This window comes from Chinchilla lanigera, unplaced genomic scaffold, assembly GCF_000276665.1.
Source record: "Chinchilla lanigera isolate Chin_1 unplaced genomic scaffold, ChiLan1.0 scaffold00083, whole genome shotgun sequence".
Taxonomy (NCBI): Eukaryota; Metazoa; Chordata; class Mammalia; order Rodentia; family Chinchillidae; genus Chinchilla; species Chinchilla lanigera.
This window is the reverse complement of record NW_004955484.1, coordinates 3,647,577-3,666,111: the sequence shown is the minus strand read 5'-3', so window position 1 is coordinate 3,666,111 and position 18,535 is coordinate 3,647,577. Positions and strand designations below refer to the sequence as shown.

The window sequence follows — 18,535 nt, the reverse complement described above, 5'->3', positions numbered from 1 at the left end:
CTGGATGGAGATCAGTGAAGCTGCTTGTAGGAGAGGAAGTCCATGCAATGGGTAGACCAGATGGATGAATCAGAGTCCTAGGTCTCCCCAGGTAAGGTGATCTGAGATTTGGACTGGGAATATGGTTGGTGTAAAGTGTTAGGTCCTGACAGGAAAGGAGGCCTGAATGTTAGATGGGACAAATGCATGGAGCTGAGGTGAAGGTCACAGAAGCAGTCTGCAGTTTGGGTAAAGCATCCTTTGGGGATTTGTGCCAATGGTGTCTCTGCTCCTCGCTTCTATTTTACAGTCCTTGAACACCTTGAAAAGTAAAACATCATTGACTGTATTTTTCTTTTGGAGCACCATCCTTTTAACCCTCTTTTCCAAGATCTAAAAGGATGTTCGTGCATAAACTAAAATTCACATTTGTTACAAATAGGGTGTTTTGGTGACTCATTTTCTTTGGTTTGGTTTTGTCCACATGGAAGTAAACTACAGATAATACTTCAAAGGTAGCAGAAGATCCTAATTCTGATTACAATTCCCATTCAATAGATAGGAAACTTAAAGTTCAGAGTAGAAATCAGATCTCAACACCCCTCCCCCCAGTGGCTGCCTGCACTGCTGCAGTGTGGCAGAACTCCAATGGTGAGATGACAGAGTCCACATAAGAGTGCTTCCCTCAGGAACAGGGCTGTTTGGTCTTCTTCAAGCTCTAACAACTGCAATTTTAGTCATGTTGCAAACAGTGGGGGGGGAGAAATGTGATCATGTGTTATTTAATGAACATGCGGCCTGTAATGTAAGGTCTTTTGTTTACGAGTCACCTTTTTCCAAGAGACACATTAGAAAGCCTATCTTTTGAATAACATTTAATCTAACATTCTTGCTTCACAAGATTCTGCCTCCAAGGAATCACTCCACTGATTGCCTCTCCATCCTCACGCTCCTCCCATTGTCTTCCTTGGTGACTCCAGTGAGGCCTTTGTCTCCACCACCCACTCCTGACCACCTTCCCTACTGCTCACCAAGTTCCAGCCACACTGGGCTCCTAAGAGCCCCTCAAGCTCCACAAGCACATTTGTCTTGAGAAAGTTTGCTGCTCCCTCTCAGAAAGCCGTCCTCTTTGATCTTGTCTCATTCTGTCTGTCACATTACCCGGGTATCACATTGTCACCCTGACCTGTTATTGAATCTCTAGTCCCTGAGGGGCATGAGGCATGATGGGTACTCAGTAAGTATCTATTGAATGACTAAACAAACATGTGCAGGACCTCCCACAACATTCTCACTCCAAGCTTCCAGCAGTTCTTCAAGGAAGATAGGAGCTTTCCACTTTACAGTGCAGTCCCCAATTTGCAGATGAGGAGCCTGGGGAGACTGTATGATTTTCGGGAGGGCACATAGCTCATAGGTGTAGGAGTTGTGAAGATACAAAGCTGAATTCAGATTCCTGGTCCTTCTCCCACTCAACAGATTTCCTCCAGCCCTCTCCTAGGGCCCACCCAGCGCCGACTCAGTGTCAGCGCCAGTATCGGAGGTGAGACCGGGCTGACAAGCTGCGTGTTCCCCGAGGAGCTTCTGACGCAGATCTTAACCGAGCGGATACAGGTGCGTTGTGCCCACCTGCACAGAACCTCAGGACTCAGCACTCAAACACTGCCTCTATGCCGTGAGCTGAAATTCTTGGCCATGGGCTACACATAGCAGCTCAGAACCAGGGGTTCCTGAGGAAGAAAGAGGAGATTTTGGTCTTTGGTGAGACAAGGTGCTTGCATTGCTTCCTTCATCAACAAAGTCTTGCTACAAAGTAAAAACAATGCCAGCTGAACTGTGTGTTTTGTAGAATTGATTTACATTCTGACACAAGATTTTTGTCTCATCAAAAACCTAAAGATCAGTCCCTGGCTGGTGATGCCAGAGTCTGGACCACACTTCAAGTAACACTGCAGTGTGAAGACTGTTCTTCAGGGTCAACATCTCTCCGGTGCCTGTTGATCTGTCTGTCCATGGGAACAGCTTTTCTTTGCATCGTATTTTCATGTACCTCTTGGATCTTCCTAAACCCTTACTTTTCGCATTTTGTTTGTCCCTTTACTCTTTAGAGATGTGATAAATCCTGTGCTCTAGGATTTAGCAAGCAGAGGGTAAATTCATGACATTTTCATCCACTGGGGCCAGTAGGTGTACAAACCCCACTGAGGCACCAGTGAAAAGCCCAGCAGAAGCGCCAGCAGCTCTCTCTGTGGGCAGCAGCTGGCCTTGAGACCCTGGTGACCAACTGTCTTGCTCTCTCTGGTTGCAGCTGAGTGACTGCTACCGAGGAGTTGTGTTTGATGGCCTCGACACGCTCTTCGCACGGAGCGGGCCTGCCGCCCTCCTCTGCCTGCTGAAGGCCATCGGCAGCCGGGAGCACATCTACGTCCTCAACATGGCCCAGGATTACACGGCCATGAAGGCCCAGGAGAAGGCCAGAAAGGAGCAGGAAGGCAAGGCCCCCAAACCTTCCTCCGGGGCCCTCATTGGTCTTTCCCTTCCACAGGGCCCTGGGCTTTTCAACCTGACCGATAATCCACTGGCTCTCGATGCAATTTCTACACTTGCTGTGTCATTGACACCATGCCTCCAGCCCAGGATGTGGCCCTAGGGGTCCACATTGCTCCTTTGCTAAGAGGTGACAAAGACAGAGCAGTCATTAGAGGACATGTATCAAAAGCTGAACCCCTGCTTCCTGGCAGCTGGCACACTCTGTCCTCCGCACACCTCTCCCTGATTACAACCAGCCTGAGAACACATGGCAAAGCTGTCCTGACTCAGGCAATCCTTTGTTGTTTGCTCGTTTGGTTTAGGCCAACTGTGTATTTCCTGTACAAGTAGAGAAGCTGGTAAATTTTTTTTTGTAGCACTTCAAATGTTTATTTTTCAAAAACAGGTAATAGATTTACATGGTATAATACTTGAAAGGCATAAATGATATGATTTCTTTTCCCTTCCTAGTTACTCTAATACTATTCCCTAGGCTCAATTTTTATATTCAATTTCTTATCTGTCTTAGATATTACATGGAAGTCTGTGTGTGTGTGTGTGTGTGTGTGTGTGTGTGTGTGTGTACATACATATACCTACACACATTATAGCAACTTATATGCAATTGTGGAAGCTGGCTATATAGCTTGTAAGGCTGTTATCTTCATGTCTGTTGCTGGAACTGGAAGTCTGCAAGACAGGGAGTTGGAAAAAGAATGTGGATATAACATAGGAGGGAACAAGCTGGAGCCATCCACAGGGCCGGATGCAAGGGGACAGATTAGAACTTCTGTCAGTTCTCACTGCATCTGGCTCAGTAGTGTGGTTATCCTGCAGGATAAACTCATAACCTCCATCAAGGTAAATGCCCATGTGGGGGCTGGTAAATGCTACAAATGACCTCTACATTATTGCCTTCTCTGTGCCCAGCACTCTATAAGACATTTGTACACATTAGGTCACTTAATCCTCACAGTAATCCTGTGAAGATTATTGTGCCCATTTTACAGATGCGGACAATGAAGGTTAAAGATAGCAGAAGTCCTCCTGAGCATTATGATGTACACCTGTAATCTCAGTTCTCTGGGAAATTAACATGGAAGGATCACAAGTTAAAGTCCAAACCTGGGCAACTTAGTGAAACTGTCTCAAAATAAAAAATTTAAAATGGGCTGGGGATGCAGCTCAGTGCAAAGGCCCTGGATTCAACTCCTAGTAGAGCAGAGAAAGAGATGGGAGGAGAGGAAGAGTGACAGAGGGAGAGGAGGAGAGAGAGAATCAGAGGAGAGAGAAGATCTTGTTAAATCACATTGCATATTAGTGAGAGAACCAAGTCTGTGCCACTCTGAAACCTTTGCTTTCTCTGTCATTATGCCAATGGCCTAGGAAGGAAAAAAATCAGTAACTGAAAGATCTGATTGAAAAACAGACACACAGAAACAGTAAAGGCAGCTTACTTCCCAATCTAGTTAGAAGGCCCAAAAAGTTTGGCCCTTGAGGGAAGGTTTGGGCACAGCTGCTGGCAATACTGTCCCTGGGAGGCAGAGCCCTGCCCCTGAGAAGCCCAGCTCCTCCCCCACCACGGTCCTCCTTCCCTCAGTTTACCTTTCTCTTGGGCACAGTCTGTACAGATCAGAAGGCTTCTCCAGTTAAGGAAATATTTACAGACACTGAGCTGTCTTAGTCGTGAAGCAGAACCCGAGCTCTGCTTTCCTCTATTCTCATCAGAAAAGCCAGGAGCGACAACCAGGCATCCCTTAGCATCATTTCAACCTCCAGTTTCTCAGTTCCCTGGAAAGCTACTTTCTCCATAATGATCAGCTTGAAAGAGATTGCCACTTCTCATTTTCTCAGTTACCTTGGGATTAAAGTTTCTCCTGGTTAAATTGTGGGTCCCCCTGCATTTGAAAAAGATTCTAAGACACCATACAATAACAATCTTATTGTATTAAAATCTAACATTTATTGAACATTTCTGAGTGTGCTAGGCAGTAGGCTAGGTCATTGAATACCCACAAACTTAGGAGAGAGGAATTGCTATTCTCATCTCTTGCTACCCTTTGATAAGTGGAAGAGAAAAGAATTCAAATGCAGATCCCTGAGTGCAAAGCTCAAACCTAGCTGGATGTGAAGTGAGACAGGTATGCTAGTGTTGAGCGAAGAGCAGTCACGTGCCTTAATTTTTATGTGCCATGCATCTGAACCCAGAACCCATAGGTGTGGAATGCAAACCCCTTGGTTTGCAAACATCTCTGTTGCCCGAGGCACTTTGGTGTCATATGCTCGTACCGGGTAAAGTTAATGGGTGTTGTATTCGTTTCCTGGCACCACTGTGACAAATCATCACTGTCTTAGTCCATTCAGGCTGCTATGACAAAATACCATAGACTGGGCAGCTTATCTCTTATATTTCTGGAGGCTAGGAAGTCCAAGGTCAAGGTGCTGGCTGATAAAGTATCTTATGAAGACCATTTTGGTCCTAGAAGGTGTCTCCTGTGAAACCCTCACCTGGAAGGAGGGACAAAAAAGCTCCCTTGGGCCTCTCTTATAAGGACATTGATCCCGTTTATTGGGCTCTACACTCCTGACCGAATCACTTCCTAAGAACCCCACCTATTAGTGCTGTCCTTTCATGAATGAGGTTTCCACTTATGAATTTGGTGGTACAGCAGACACAAACTTGGTGATATAATATAAACTCATTGCCTTACAGTTCTAGGACCAAAAGTTCTCACCAAAGTATCAGCAGGGCCATGGTCCTTTGGAGGCTACTGTAGGCGAGGATCCTTTTCCAGCTTCTAAAGGCCACCTGTGCCCCTTGGCTCGTGCTCCCTTCCTTACAGCCCTCTGACCTCTGCTTCTGCTGTCATGTCACCTTCTCTGACCTTGACTCCCCTGCCTCTTTCTCACAAGGACACCTGTGATTAGATTGGGCCCACCCAGCTACTCCAGGACAATCTCAAGATCCTTAATTTAACCACATCTGCAAAATCCCTTCTGTCATGGATGGCAAGTTCCAATAACTAGGGTGTGGGCCTCTTTAGGGTCCACCATTCAGCCAACCACAGGTGGAAACCAAGTTTGGCGCTGCAGGAATGAAGGCGCGCCAATAGGGATTAGAAATCCCAGCCGCCCACCTGCCGCTTCTCACTGTCAAAGTCTGTGCCAGCAGAGAGCAGAGTGGCTGCTGCACTTGACCTCCCCTCCCCTGTTCCCCCACTCACCCCTGCAGAAAATAAACGCAGGGAAGAGCTTGAGAAAGAGAAGCTGCGTCTCCAAAACATGGATGAGGAGGAATATGACGCCTTGACAGAAAAGGAGAAAAGCAGGTTCGACCGGGAGATTCAGCAGGTGCTCCGGGAGAGGAAGAAGAGGTAGGCACCAAGAGCCGGCCAGACAGAGGCTGCTCCCCTGGGAGGAGCTCATGGGGAGATGGGGCGAGCAGGGCACATTCTCAGCTCAGGTCGTCTTTGGAGAGGGCAGCAGTAGCAGAGAGTAAAAAGCGAGAAGACGCATCTGGCCCATCGGGGCATTGATTGCTATAACCTTTCAGGGTGTTGCCCACTGTCTTCTCCTTCCTCCTTGCTAGGAGCATGGGGAGATAGCAGGAAGTTTCTCCAGTGTCATGGCTGGCCCTGGGGAGGGGCTGGCGGGCCATGTGCTATCCCTGGCCCCCCACTCTCTCCCCTGGCAAGTGTAACCTGGGTAGAACTTATTCATCTCTCTGCCTAGGTATCTGCAGCTGGCTACCCAAAGCCCATTCTCTTGACAGAATTCTCCTCTCCCCAGAACTCAGTCATTCCTCCCACTCTCCATGCCATGGTGTTGCCCACCTGCTTAGGCCTGGCTGCCTCTCCCGTGTGACTCTTGGCCTGGGCAGTTCCCTTGATGCCCCAGGCAGGCTCACAGCCAGCAAGCTCAGCCACTTTCTCTGCCCCTACTGGGCACCACATGATAATAACTAGATCTCTCCACACCACCTAGAGCCCAGGAAACTTGGGGCTGCCAGCTCAGGTATGTCAGAGATTAAGGTGGACAGCAGGACACAGGTATTTTCTCCCTTAGACCTTCAAACATGGTGGCGTTTGCTGGTTCTACCCACTCTGTGGGCCACCAGCATTGCTGGGGACAGAGCTGAGATACTCACCCACAATGTGACCTGCTTCTCTCCTCTCCCTCTGCCTCCAGACTCCTCCAACTGACCCCAATGGAGTTCTGTGGCCCTCCTACCCCTACAGCACACCCTTTTCCTTTCTCCTACATGGCCCATTGTAGAAATGTCCAGTCTTCCAAAGGCACAATAAACCTAGTTTTGGGACTCCAAAGGACACTCTTTTTTCACCCAGGCTGCTGCTTCCAGATATTCAAGGTGGACTTACAATATGCAAATTTGATCCATAGAGCTCAAAAATGAGTTGAGTCACACACATACACACACACACACACACACACACACACACACACACACACATACACCATGAAGGATGATGAGTTTGCCTCACTGGGCACCTAGAGAACCACAGCTAGGAAGAACTAAAGATTTCTGGAGATGAAGAGATGGGTTAGATAATTTACCAGAATTTACCATGCTGTCCCCTCCATTGTCTGTACTTGGTCTCCAGCTTTGGTGCCCTCTCTGCTTTTAGCAGCAGGGGCAATGGATGGCTGAACACAAAGTAGACAGAGAAAGATGGTGAGAAGAGAGGAGCATCACACTTCCAAACTAGCAAAGCAAAGCACTGCTACTAAAATACCACTTCTTATTGTCCGAACATCAAATGTGACAGTGTAGGAGGCTGGGCCACATTTGTACTATTACTACAGCAACTTTTGAAAGTTGTTTATCAAAGATCAAGCTTATTGCCAGCATATTTTCTCCATTCTTCTGCTAAATAGGTTAGTGTTAAAAGTTTGCATCCAGGAAGCCACAGAGTCTGTGCAGCACTTGTGTTCCTCCTTAATGATAATCAAACAAAATGCTCTGGTTTATCATCCTATGAGACAAGATTGAAGTAGAAACACAGACTGATTGAAAATTCCTCCTAGTTGTGTTCAATTAGAGATTTACTGAAAGAACATTTAAAGACATATGTGGGCTTTTCTTCTTTCTTCCTTTCTTTCTTTTCCACCCTTCCTTCTTCACTCCTTCCTATTTACCCAGCTTCCTTTTGTTCATCCTTCCTTTTCATGTCCAAGAAAGCCCCTCTCAGGCCTCCTTTTAGTGACAGTCCTGGCATGTGGACAGGGCCTTGGGCAGGAGGCCTGAACTCTGTTTCCTCTGCATGGTTCTGTGAAGGGAGCTGGAGCGCTTGGCCAGAGAAATGCAAGAAAAGAAGCTACAGCAGGAGCTTCTGCGACAGAAGGAAGAAGATGAGCTGAGAAAGAGGGTCAAAAAGCCCAAGCAAGGCCCAGTGAAGGAGGAACCTCCCGCGAAGAAACCACAAACAGGAAACAAGCCGGTAACAATCCCTGCTGCTCCTCTTAATAACCCGCCCACCAACCCAGCACATTTCCCCTCTTTGGAGGATAACCATGGCATTTGTCCCCCTACCCACCTGACAAGGGCCAGAGAGATGAACCCCACCCAGAGGACAGAGATGAAGTTGCAGTTGCAGACCCCCATCCAATTGTGTCTTCCAGAGCCCCAACTCTCTCCTCTGGCCCAGTAGGCCCTGGATGGTGCTAAATAGGTTAGTGTTAAAGGTTTGCATCCAGGAAGCCACAGAGTCTGTGCAGCACTTGTGTTCCTCCTTAATGATAATCAAACAAAATGATCTGGTTTATCATCCTGAAACACTTAGCAAAAACATCCCTGGCATGTGGGCAGGCCTTGCCCACTGTGACACAAGGAGGTCCACATAACCAAAGCATCCCTTATGGTGATGACTGTGGTCAAGGGGTGTGACCAGCTGATGTATTGGTTTATCTTTGAAGTGTTATTTTCCTGTTGTTGGTTTCTCCTTTTTTTTCCTCTGTTTAATTGCTTGCTCTGCTTGGTAGTTCCTTTCTACTGTTGTTCTTGACATTGTAGTCATTTTTATTTCTTTCTAGAATATCTTTTAGTACTCTTTGTAGGGTTGGTTTGGTGCTCATGAAATTCTTCAGTTGTTCTTTATCATGGAAATATTTATTTCTCCATTAGTTTTGAATGATAATTTTTCAGGGTACATCGATCTGGGTTGGAAGTTGTTTTCTTTCAGGACCTAAAATACTTCGTTCCAAGCTCTTCTCGACTTGATGGTTTGTGTTGAGAAATCTGCCATGATTTGGATGATCTTTCCTTTATAGATTATCTGTTTCTTTTCTCTAACAGCTTTTAATATTCTGTTCTTTCACTGAATTTCTAGGATCTTGATTATTATATGTCTGAGTGTAGATTTATTTTAGTTATGGCTAAGTGGAATTCTATATACCTCACTTACTGTATGTCAGATTCTTTTTTCCATGCTTGGGAAATTTTCTATTATTTCTTCTGCAAATAGTCTTTTTATATCATTTGTGTTGACTATTGCTGTTTTGTTGACATCTATTAATCTTACATTGTTCTTCTTTGCATCATCTTGCAGCTGTTGAATCGTTATTTCCTGGTTCCCACCAAACAAGTTTGGAATGGCAGTAAGAAAAAGAATAAAGTTGGTATCTATACACCCACTTCATTGAATAAATACAATTTTTTAAAACCTAGGGTGTGTCCATGTTCTAAAATCCCATTTGCTTCTGACAGTACCCATTACATATAAAACCAGTGTGATTTTCATAACTTCACACACACTAGCATTCCATGCCAGGCAGTAGTCTAAGCTTTTTACATGTATTTACACATTCATTCCTCAACAGTCCTCTAATGCAGTTATTAATACTAATATTACACAGATGTGGCACAGAGAGGTTCAGTCTTTGCCCAGGGTCACACAGGAAGACAATAGGATTGAACTGCTACACCTTGTGTGTTATTCCAGGGCACCTGAAAGCAGGTACAGAAAGCTCCAGTTTGCTGGCCTTTTCTCATTGATCACTCAGAATAAAAGCACTTGGCCAGGAGTGCACATGAAGGTCACTGTGTTCAATGCCAGGGCCTAGCCAGATCTGTAACAGGGAACAACAATGGGACAGACATGAAAGCTCCCAATAACTCTTAGGGCAAACCCTGGTGTGCATAAGAGGGGCCTGACTCCTATGAGGCCTTCTTAGGAAATAAAATGTCCCCTTGCTGTTCCTTATGGAATTTGTTCACCTTAATAAACTGTTTTCAGCACAGTTTATGTATTTTTGCCTTCTAGGTTCCTGCATCTGCCAAACCTGAGGTTAAATCAGACTCATTAGAAAGGAAAGTTTCTGTTAGGGAGCAAGCAGTGCCTGAGAAGGAAGAAGCAAGCAAGAAAAAGAAACCCATGGCTGATACCAACTTACCTGGGACTGCTGGGGTTCCTCTTGCTCCTCAGGAGCAAGAGGACAGTGATGGAGACTTTCCAAAGGACACTGCTGACAAGCAACTGGCCCAGAAGTTTAAGGCCTATGAGATGACCCTGAAGGATATCCAGAACATTCTCACATACTGGGACCGGAAGCTGGGCATTCAGCTGCCTCACCTGGGCCTCGAGGATATGCCCCATGAGCCAGATGACCAGCGCCAGGTTCCCTCTGGTGGTGGTGGGCGACGGGGCCGAAAGGACCGGGAGAGAGAACGCTTGGAGAAGGAGAGGGCAGAGAAGGAGCGCCTGGAGAGAGAGAAAGCTGAGAGGGAGCGCCTGGAGAAGCTGCGGGCCATGGAGGAGCGGAGCGACCTAGAGGGGGAAGAAGAGGAGCATGAGGGGAAGAAGGATATGGGGGTGCCCTTCATGAGCATCCAGACTCCAGACTTTGAAGGCTCAAGCTGGAAGCAGGCCCTGGAGAGTGATAAGCTTCCCAAATTCGATCAGGTATGTGTTCTTCTCCAAGGTGGAGAAGTAATCAGTGAGGCCACAGGTACTGTGCTCATCACAATAAAAACACATCCTTCTACTGAAAGTCTATACCATTTAGTTAACTTTCTGATATTTCCATGAATATAAGACAATAATGGCTAAAGGGACCTCTTATCACTTGTTAAAAGAAAATCCACAGAGATGTCCATGAATCTAAATTTTTCTATCTAGTGCTGGGGACATAACTCAGTGGTAGAGTGCTTGCCTAGCATGCCTGTGTTCAAGCCCTAGCACCAGTCAATAAACTAATCAATCAATAAGCTAATCTCATGAATAACTACCTATACAGTTGATCTTTAGTACTGACACCATTGGTGCTATAGGCTGGCAAGGCAGGTGTGCTTTGGGATCAGACAAGAGATTCATCTAGTCCGGTAATGATTTACCTTCCTGGTCCAAAGAATGAGAAACACAGGAGCACATAAAGGTGATAAATTGCTATCCTAGCAGGCCACTTCTTGGTCCACAAAATGGGCATTCAGATGGGCTTCAGCTTATAGTGCTGTCAACATAGCAAATTATGCTTATTTTGAGAATCTTTGCATTCTGGGAAGGAAGTTGCTACTAAATTTTCAACCCAGCTGCTCTGGAGATGGCTCATGCATTTTGTGTCACAGTGGAATGAGAGAATGCTGCAGGAATACATTTTCTCCCTCAAGTTGCTCTTTGACTTCTCACTTCATTCCCATCCTTTCTGCCTATTTCCAGAACCTTTGCTTTGTTTCTTCTTTGCCATATTTGACCTGCTCCTGTACTTTCTTTTGCCTTTGAAAGAGCATTTAAAGAAAAATTAACATGGAACCTGAAAATGAATGGAACAACTCTATACTATAGACATGAGGTCTGTTTAAATTAAACAGATTTAAGCCAAGTATGATGGCATATGCCTGTAATCCCAGCACTCTGGGAGGTCAAGGAAGGAGGATCACAATTTCAAGCTCAGTCTGGGGAACTTAGTGCCTAACAAGACCCAGACTCAAAATAGAAAATAAAAAGGGCTTCAGATGTAGCTCAATGCAGAGTCTTCACTCCCCACTACTACCAAAAAATTAAAAGCGAATTTACTGAGTACAAGGTCATGTGTTGTTTCAACCTGGTTCCTGTCCTAATTGGAGCTTATGGTCCATTTGCAAAAACAGATAATTCAGTAGTTCCAATGAAGTGTAGCAATAGCTCTGAGGATTGCAGACAGCATGCAGCCCACAGCAAGAGCCTCCAACCCATATACAGTGCAAGGGTTTACAAGACCCTGCAGAGCTGGCTCAGTAGCCTTTACTCCCTTCCCTAAAACATGCTCTCGGCAAGAGTTTCCCAAAAAACATTGAAGGAAGGGGTTGTATGGGCCATCCTTGCACACTCAGGAGCAGTGAGGGCTCACCAGATCCTCTGCACAGGAAATTAACTTGAGCCTTTGCTTTAGATCCTGGACATCTTGGGGCTGGGATCTTCTGGCCCACCCATCCCACCTCCTGCCTTGTTCTCCATCGTCTCATACCCTGTGAAGCGGCTATTCATGGTCCCCACAGAAGTTCTCAAACACTTCATATTTGTGATCCCACCTGACGACCTCTGCCTGCTGGATGACAAAAAAGAAATGGAAGCAGAATCAGATCACTCTGCCATCACCCTGTCCTCGAAGGTAAAGGGTGCACAGCCACTTCTCCCAGCCCTAGCAGGACCTCAGAGGGAGGGAAATAATGTCCCTCCGCAGCACAGCCAAAGCTGAGTCAGCTGTGAGGATGTGCATGAGCCTCCCCACGCTGTGTCTTCTCCACGTCCAATATTCCTCCTTCCCTAGGGCCTGCCCTGTTCGCATCAGGGCTTCTCCCCTTCCAACTTTTGTCATCCCCAGATGAGGCCTAGGAAACTTGTCACATGGCTCTGAAGCTCCACTGTAAGAAAAAGGATCAGCAAAACTCACTCTTCTAATCCTCGGTACTGCAAAAAATAAAGTAAATGAAAATACTGTGAAGCTAAGGTGATACAAAAGACTTGAGTTTAGGGAACACTTGCCACCAAGGAAAGGATTGTTTATTAAAGAAATTATAATGGGAAGATTAGATACTTTGGGTAAAGTCACTTTTTATCTTCTTGCCTGGTGACATAGTAAAATAAATTCAAGTTGGATTAAAAATATAAGTAATCAAAACAAAACCATGTAAAAGTAAAAGAAAATGTATGTACAACTAATAGAATGAATCACAAAGAGGTAGCTTTAAGCAATAATATTCAGATGGTATGCTTATTAAAATTACAGCAGGGCCTTGTATCCCCTGGGAAGGATGGTGGCCACATATACCCTTCTCCAAGACATGCACCTCTGTAAAGGGAACGAATACAATCACTTGTAGACCCTGCCTACCTCACAGAGGCCACAGAGCTAACTCCCAACTTTAATGTGCAAGTGAGTGGAAAATCAGCTTCGAGGCCAGTAGCAGCCATGGGTATCCTCAGCCAAGTAGAACGGCCATGGTGAAATTTCAAATCAAAAATATCAAAGTAAAAAAAAATCATTGCCATCATCAGAGGTGACCACTGTACCAACCCCTTATTCTGAAAATTAGCCATGTAAAGGATTTTAGGATGCACTCTAATGCAGCAGTTGTCAAAGGAAAGTTCTTCATTCTAGTAGAATGGCAGCTTAAAATTATAGAAATAATGGTAGAATTAGAAATCTCCATCTTGTGTTCCCCAGCAAAGTAACTAACTATGGCTCATCAGTGGGTACAAAGAGCAGAAGGTGAAGGCTATTAGGGAACAAGGCACTCACACCAGCCGGAGCATCTACCCCAGGGTGAGTGGCTAACTGCAAAGGGAAGAGTGTATTTTACAAAGGACAGACCTGGCAGGCACCTCCCAAGCCAGGCGGACGTGCTTTGCAAATGTAACCACAGGTCAACCTGACATCGCTTGTCCGTTGCATTGGAGTATGAAGTACAGAGCATCACTTATGAATCAAATCAAGTTTTTAGGCATGATTCTCAATTTATAGAAAACACGGGGAGGAGCAGAATAGGTTAAATGGCACTGTTAGAAGAGTCAGTAAAATTCTGACTGTGGGAAATTCTATATAAGAATGTGGACCTGGTTTCTCCAAGAAGTCAATATGACTAAGAGGGGGTGGGGAGATCTAGGGTAAGACACTAAACCCTCGATTTCAGCTTCAGCACCACTACCCCCTAAGAAGATACTAAAGTGTAATAACAAAGAAATGGTGCTAAAAAGACATGACTGGGACAAATAGAAACATTCTAACACAGACTGTGTGCTGAGACGCCAGTCCTATTACTCCCAGCTGACTTCTAGCTTACACTACGGCTTCAATCTCCTCAGCCAGTAGGGTGCCAGGGAAAACATAGGTCTTGTCACCAACATGTGAGGCTGCATCCTGCTGTGTCCCCATGTCCAACATCTGCAGCTCCATCACCCCAGCCTGCTGATGAGCTGTAGGCATCTCCATCTTTGCTGGTAAAGGGGTCAGAGGTGTACTTAAGACTTTGTGCTTGTTTTTTAATTAAGGGCCAGGATGAACAGGCCGTCTCATCTAAGGGAAGCAGACAGAAATTGAAAGAAAAACCTGAACCAGTCCGGGAGACTCAGAAGGATAAACGTCGCACAGCCACGGGCAAGAAAGCCCTTTCAGGGGGAGCTGCTGGAACCATTGCTCCCCTGTCAGACATAGATCAGAACAACTTCAGTGGGCACCTCTCCCAGGAGAAATTTGTCAGGTAGGCCTCTGAGCATTCCAGGGCAGACACTGAAGACCCAAGTTAGGGGTATGGCTGTTATAGCACCAGAGGGAACAGGAATGCCCACCATGCCTAACCCCAGCAGGACGGGGTGCTCCCACACAGCAGTCCCGTCTTCTCTTGTTGGAAGGAGGCACTCTCACTTTAAAATCCTGTGTGGTCATTTCAGGCTGAACTACTTCCGGTGGATCGTGCCAGCCAACGGAGAGGTAACACTGAGAGTCCACTTCTCTTCTAGTGATGTCGGGAACTTCGACCAGACATTTAACTTTGAGATCCTTGGAACTCGCCGCCAATACCAGCTTTATTGCCGAGGTGTCTGCACGTACCCATGCATTTGCCAAGACCCAAAGTAAGTGTATTTTATTTAAAAAAAAAAAAAAGTCAACAGGTATATCTTGGCTTTCCTGCATGGCACTTTGAGCAAAGTCTCTCTTAATAACAAATAGAGCCCAGTGTGGTGGCACACACCTGTAATCCCAGCACTCTAGAGACTGAGGCAGGAGAATCACAAGTTCAAGACCAGCCTGGGCTTCATAGAAAGACCCTGTCTCTAATAACAATAACACCAACAACAATTACAATAACATGGAACTGAAGCAGCATCCCAGACACTCTGGTTGCATGATGTTCCACTGTCTTGGACACTGACTGAGAGGTACAGGGATGACATGATAACACAAGGTATTTCCGTTCTGAGATAGAAAAAAGTATAATAAGTACAGAAAGAGAGGGAAAAATTCTTCCTCTAGCATGTTAGTTTGCTAATTTAATTAGTAAGCAGATTTACACCAGTTTCATATTTACTGTAGGACTTTAACATGAATGTATGTGTGAATCTCCACGGGGTGGCTTTTTTCTAAACTCCTAGCACCACCAGGCAGCTCAGTTCCTGCACCACATAAAGGCACCTCACTCATCAAGCCCTAGAGGAAAAGGCCTTTAATAGCTTGTCCACCATCCACCAAGAGGAGCTTTTTTTGCCATTCTCACCAAAGGAACTCATAGTATCAAGGAACTCAGGAACTAATGAACATCCACTCGAACTCATTTTCCATAGTGATTATTGGGAGTTTTTGTAGCTGGGAGTACTAGAATGGAACATCTAATTCAGCCCTTGTTGTGTAGGATGCCCCAGGCATCTTTTTCTCAAGTTCAAACCATAGTATCTCTTCCCAGGTTTGAAATAAAGCCTTGCTCAACAGAGGTCCTCTAATTAAGAGTCACTCTGTCATCAGACACCTGGGACTTTTGCTGAATAGAGAGTGTTGAGTTCATGTACATAGCACATGGTGGCACTGAGCTTCCAATCTGTCCACCTCCCTCCCCTTACGTCTTCCTCCTCTCTGTTCAGAGTGGTGTTTCCTCGGCGGAAGCATAATATGAAAGCAAATGAGGTCATCTTTAAGAAGTATGTTATGAGCACAGAGAGGTTTTACTTTGGACCACTGCTTTGTGGAAAATCAAGAGACAGGTAAATGTTCTGTTATTTCAAAGCACACTTTACACTCCTGAGTTGGCTCATGAGTCATCCAAGTAGAATTTTTATAGAGACATAGCTTTTTATAGAGACACTGCTTCAGCCCCAAACTACAAACCAGGAGAATGAGTCCTTGAGTCCCAAGTTAAATGCCCAAATGAATCAGATGCCACTTTTCTAAGTGGAGAAGCTGGGAAAGGACCAGGTTTCAGAAGGGTAGGGTAAAGAGTTCTCTTAGACATACATTAAGTTTGAAATGCTTGACAGGTTTGTCTAGAAGCCACGTAAAACAGAGACTAGGCTACATAGCTTGGGTTCTCCAAGGAGAGATCTGTCTTCAAGACCTCAAAATCACCTCGTGGGTAATGAGATGGCCTGAAGAATGCACACATTTCTTTTTAGAGAAGTACCAAGGGTAGACCCTTGAAAGAACTTCACCAAGTCACATGCAGTATTCTCAGAGGCAAACCTGCACGACTATAAGTCTTGTTCTCAGCCGCCACGCCACTGCCTCAGTGTAGATACACTGTCCCTTTGAATTGCCATTCAGCCCTCACAACCACATCCCCATTCCCATTCATTTCCAGGTACAAGTCGTCCTTATTCCCAGGCAACACAGAGGCCCTGACAATCCTGAACAATTCCCCCATGCTGGTGGAGGTGTGCTTCTGCTTCCAGAATGATGTCAAAGCAACCACCTACTTTCTGGAACCTGTCAACATGACCCTGAAGCCCAATGAGAAGCAGGTAAAATTTGCATGGAAAGGGTCTACCAGGACAGAACTCTCTTGGGAAGTCTGAGGCCTTGGCATCAGCAGAGTAAATGCACTTTCCTTTGATTCTTCCATCAGACGCTAAATGTCTGGGCCTACCCTACCGCGGTCGGAGTCTTTGAGGACAGCATTGTTTGCTGCATCAAGGAGAACCCCGAGCCAGCTATCTTCAAACTAAGCTGCCAAGGAATCCGCCCAGAACTAGAGCTAGAACCCAGGCAACTACATTTTGATCGACTATTGCTGCACAGGTCAGAGTTCTAAATGGTTATAAGACTAGAATGGAATTTAAAGAACATTTAGTTCTAAGGTGACCAACTCATCTGAATCTGCCTTGGACTTTTCTGATGTTAGCATGGGGATTCCTACAGGCTAGGAAACTCCTTGTTCACATGCAAACGCAGATGGCCGCGAGTTGTTAACTTGGGTTCAGAGCATGGACTTTAATAGAATCCCCCTGAGATGAACTAAACCCCTTAAGATCAACTGCCAAAGAATGTGTACACTTTTATTTTTCTCAGGACTAGCTTTCTTCACACTCGCAAAGTGGTCTATTCCCTAAGAGGGTAAGAGTCTCTGCTCTAGAAATTAGAGCACAGAGAATGCTAAACAAATCTAGAACTTCTATAGTCATTCACTGGAGTTGTACTCAAAGTAGAGAACATTCATTGCTGATGCTGCTGGGAGATAATAGTGTCAGGATTTGCGTCCTGCACTCCTCAGTCTTTGCTACCAGGCCCCTTCTCTAATAAACACTGACCAGTAAAGTAAATGATGACTGCAGCAACAAGAGAGCTTTTTCTCACTCCATGGAGATGTCTGTATTACAGGCAATGTGACTGTCAGGCAGTGGACTGAGGTGTGGCCCAAGTCTAGCCACACTATCTGTGAATGTGGGGCCATTAATTAACCTCTCTCAGCTTCAGTTTCTGCATAGAACATGAGGGGTTAAGAATACCAATTTTATCCATGTCATTTCTAAAAGTGAAGCACATTCTACTAATGCAACGTATTGTCAGGTAATTGCAGCTGCCTACCCTACTTTCTACCTCTTTACAAGCATGATTCTTAGACAAACACCAAACTCGATGGCAGCCCTCAGCCAGTGAGTTAGAGTTTCCTGCCAGCCACCTGACCAGCCTAGTTCATTATCCCATCTGAAATGTCACTGTTGGGGATTCTAGACTTTTACATTGAAAAGCTACTTTTTAAAAAGGCATGTTGCCTTTGAAAGCATGGAAGCTTACATTTAGCAGGACTGCTTGACCGCTAACTGAAGGAAGCTTTGAGGGAAAGGCAGACAGGACAAATGAGCAAGACAGGACACTTGCTTCACAGTGGGAGAGAGCAAGGGGAAGGTTTTTCTTCATAAAATCAGAGATACTTGGCCATTTGGTGGGTATTAACCCTGTTCTGTGGGTATTAACTGCACACCTGTCACAGTGTGGAGGGAACCATCTCAACTACTGAGGAGTTTCCAGTCTGGTAAGGAAAACAACTAGGTAAACGACTAGGAGCAATTAATTACATAAAACAACTAATTATCCAAAGCCATTCATCTTAGGTAAACTCATGTTGAATGATGAATAGAAAGTGACCCAAAGATGACCAAGATTTTGGAATTAGTTGATACTATGACATTAAATCATCTATTATAACTATGTTCAAATTTGTAATGAAACATTGGGCCAAGAAGAATGTGAATGAGTAGATGGAAAAGCCAATAAAAGAAATGGAAACTATTTTTTAAAAGCACTAAGTAAGTATTTGAGAATGGAAAAGTACAACACCTCAACTGAAAATTTTACAGAATGAACTAATCAGTGGTTTGAAGACAGCAAAAGAAAGAACCAATGAATTTGAAGATAAATTTAATGTAATTACTCAGTTTAAGAACAGAGAGAAAGCTGGGCATGATGGCACGTGCCTGTAATCTCAACACTAGGGAGGCTGAGGCAGGAGGATTGCTGTGAGTTCGAGGCCAGCCTGGGCTACAAAGTGAGCTCAAGGCCAGCCTGAGCTGCGTAGTGAACCCCTATCTCAAAAAGACAAAAAAATAAA

The 18,535-nt window shown here is 45.2% G+C and overlaps 1 protein-coding gene across 4 annotated transcripts in view; it reads left to right on the top strand.

The window, feature by feature from the left end:
• Positions 1–18,535, top strand: part of Hydin (HYDIN, axonemal central pair apparatus protein) — a 380,912-nt gene that overhangs the window by 282,696 nt on the left and 79,681 nt on the right. For all 4 annotated transcript variants that reach the window (XM_013503972.1, XM_013503969.1, XM_013503970.1 and 1 more), the window contains exons 42-52: positions 1,459–1,593; positions 2,288–2,471; positions 5,741–5,882; positions 7,805–7,967; positions 9,789–10,427; positions 11,893–12,111; positions 13,992–14,200; positions 14,391–14,573; positions 15,576–15,695; positions 16,289–16,448; positions 16,553–16,725. In XM_013503972.1, coding sequence (XP_013359426.1) covers positions 1,459–1,593; positions 2,288–2,471; positions 5,741–5,882; positions 7,805–7,967; positions 9,789–10,427; positions 11,893–12,111; positions 13,992–14,200; positions 14,391–14,573; positions 15,576–15,695; positions 16,289–16,448; positions 16,553–16,725 — 2,327 coding nt within the window. The remainder of the gene's footprint in view (positions 1–1,458; positions 1,594–2,287; positions 2,472–5,740; positions 5,883–7,804; positions 7,968–9,788; positions 10,428–11,892; positions 12,112–13,991; positions 14,201–14,390; positions 14,574–15,575; positions 15,696–16,288; positions 16,449–16,552; positions 16,726–18,535) is intronic.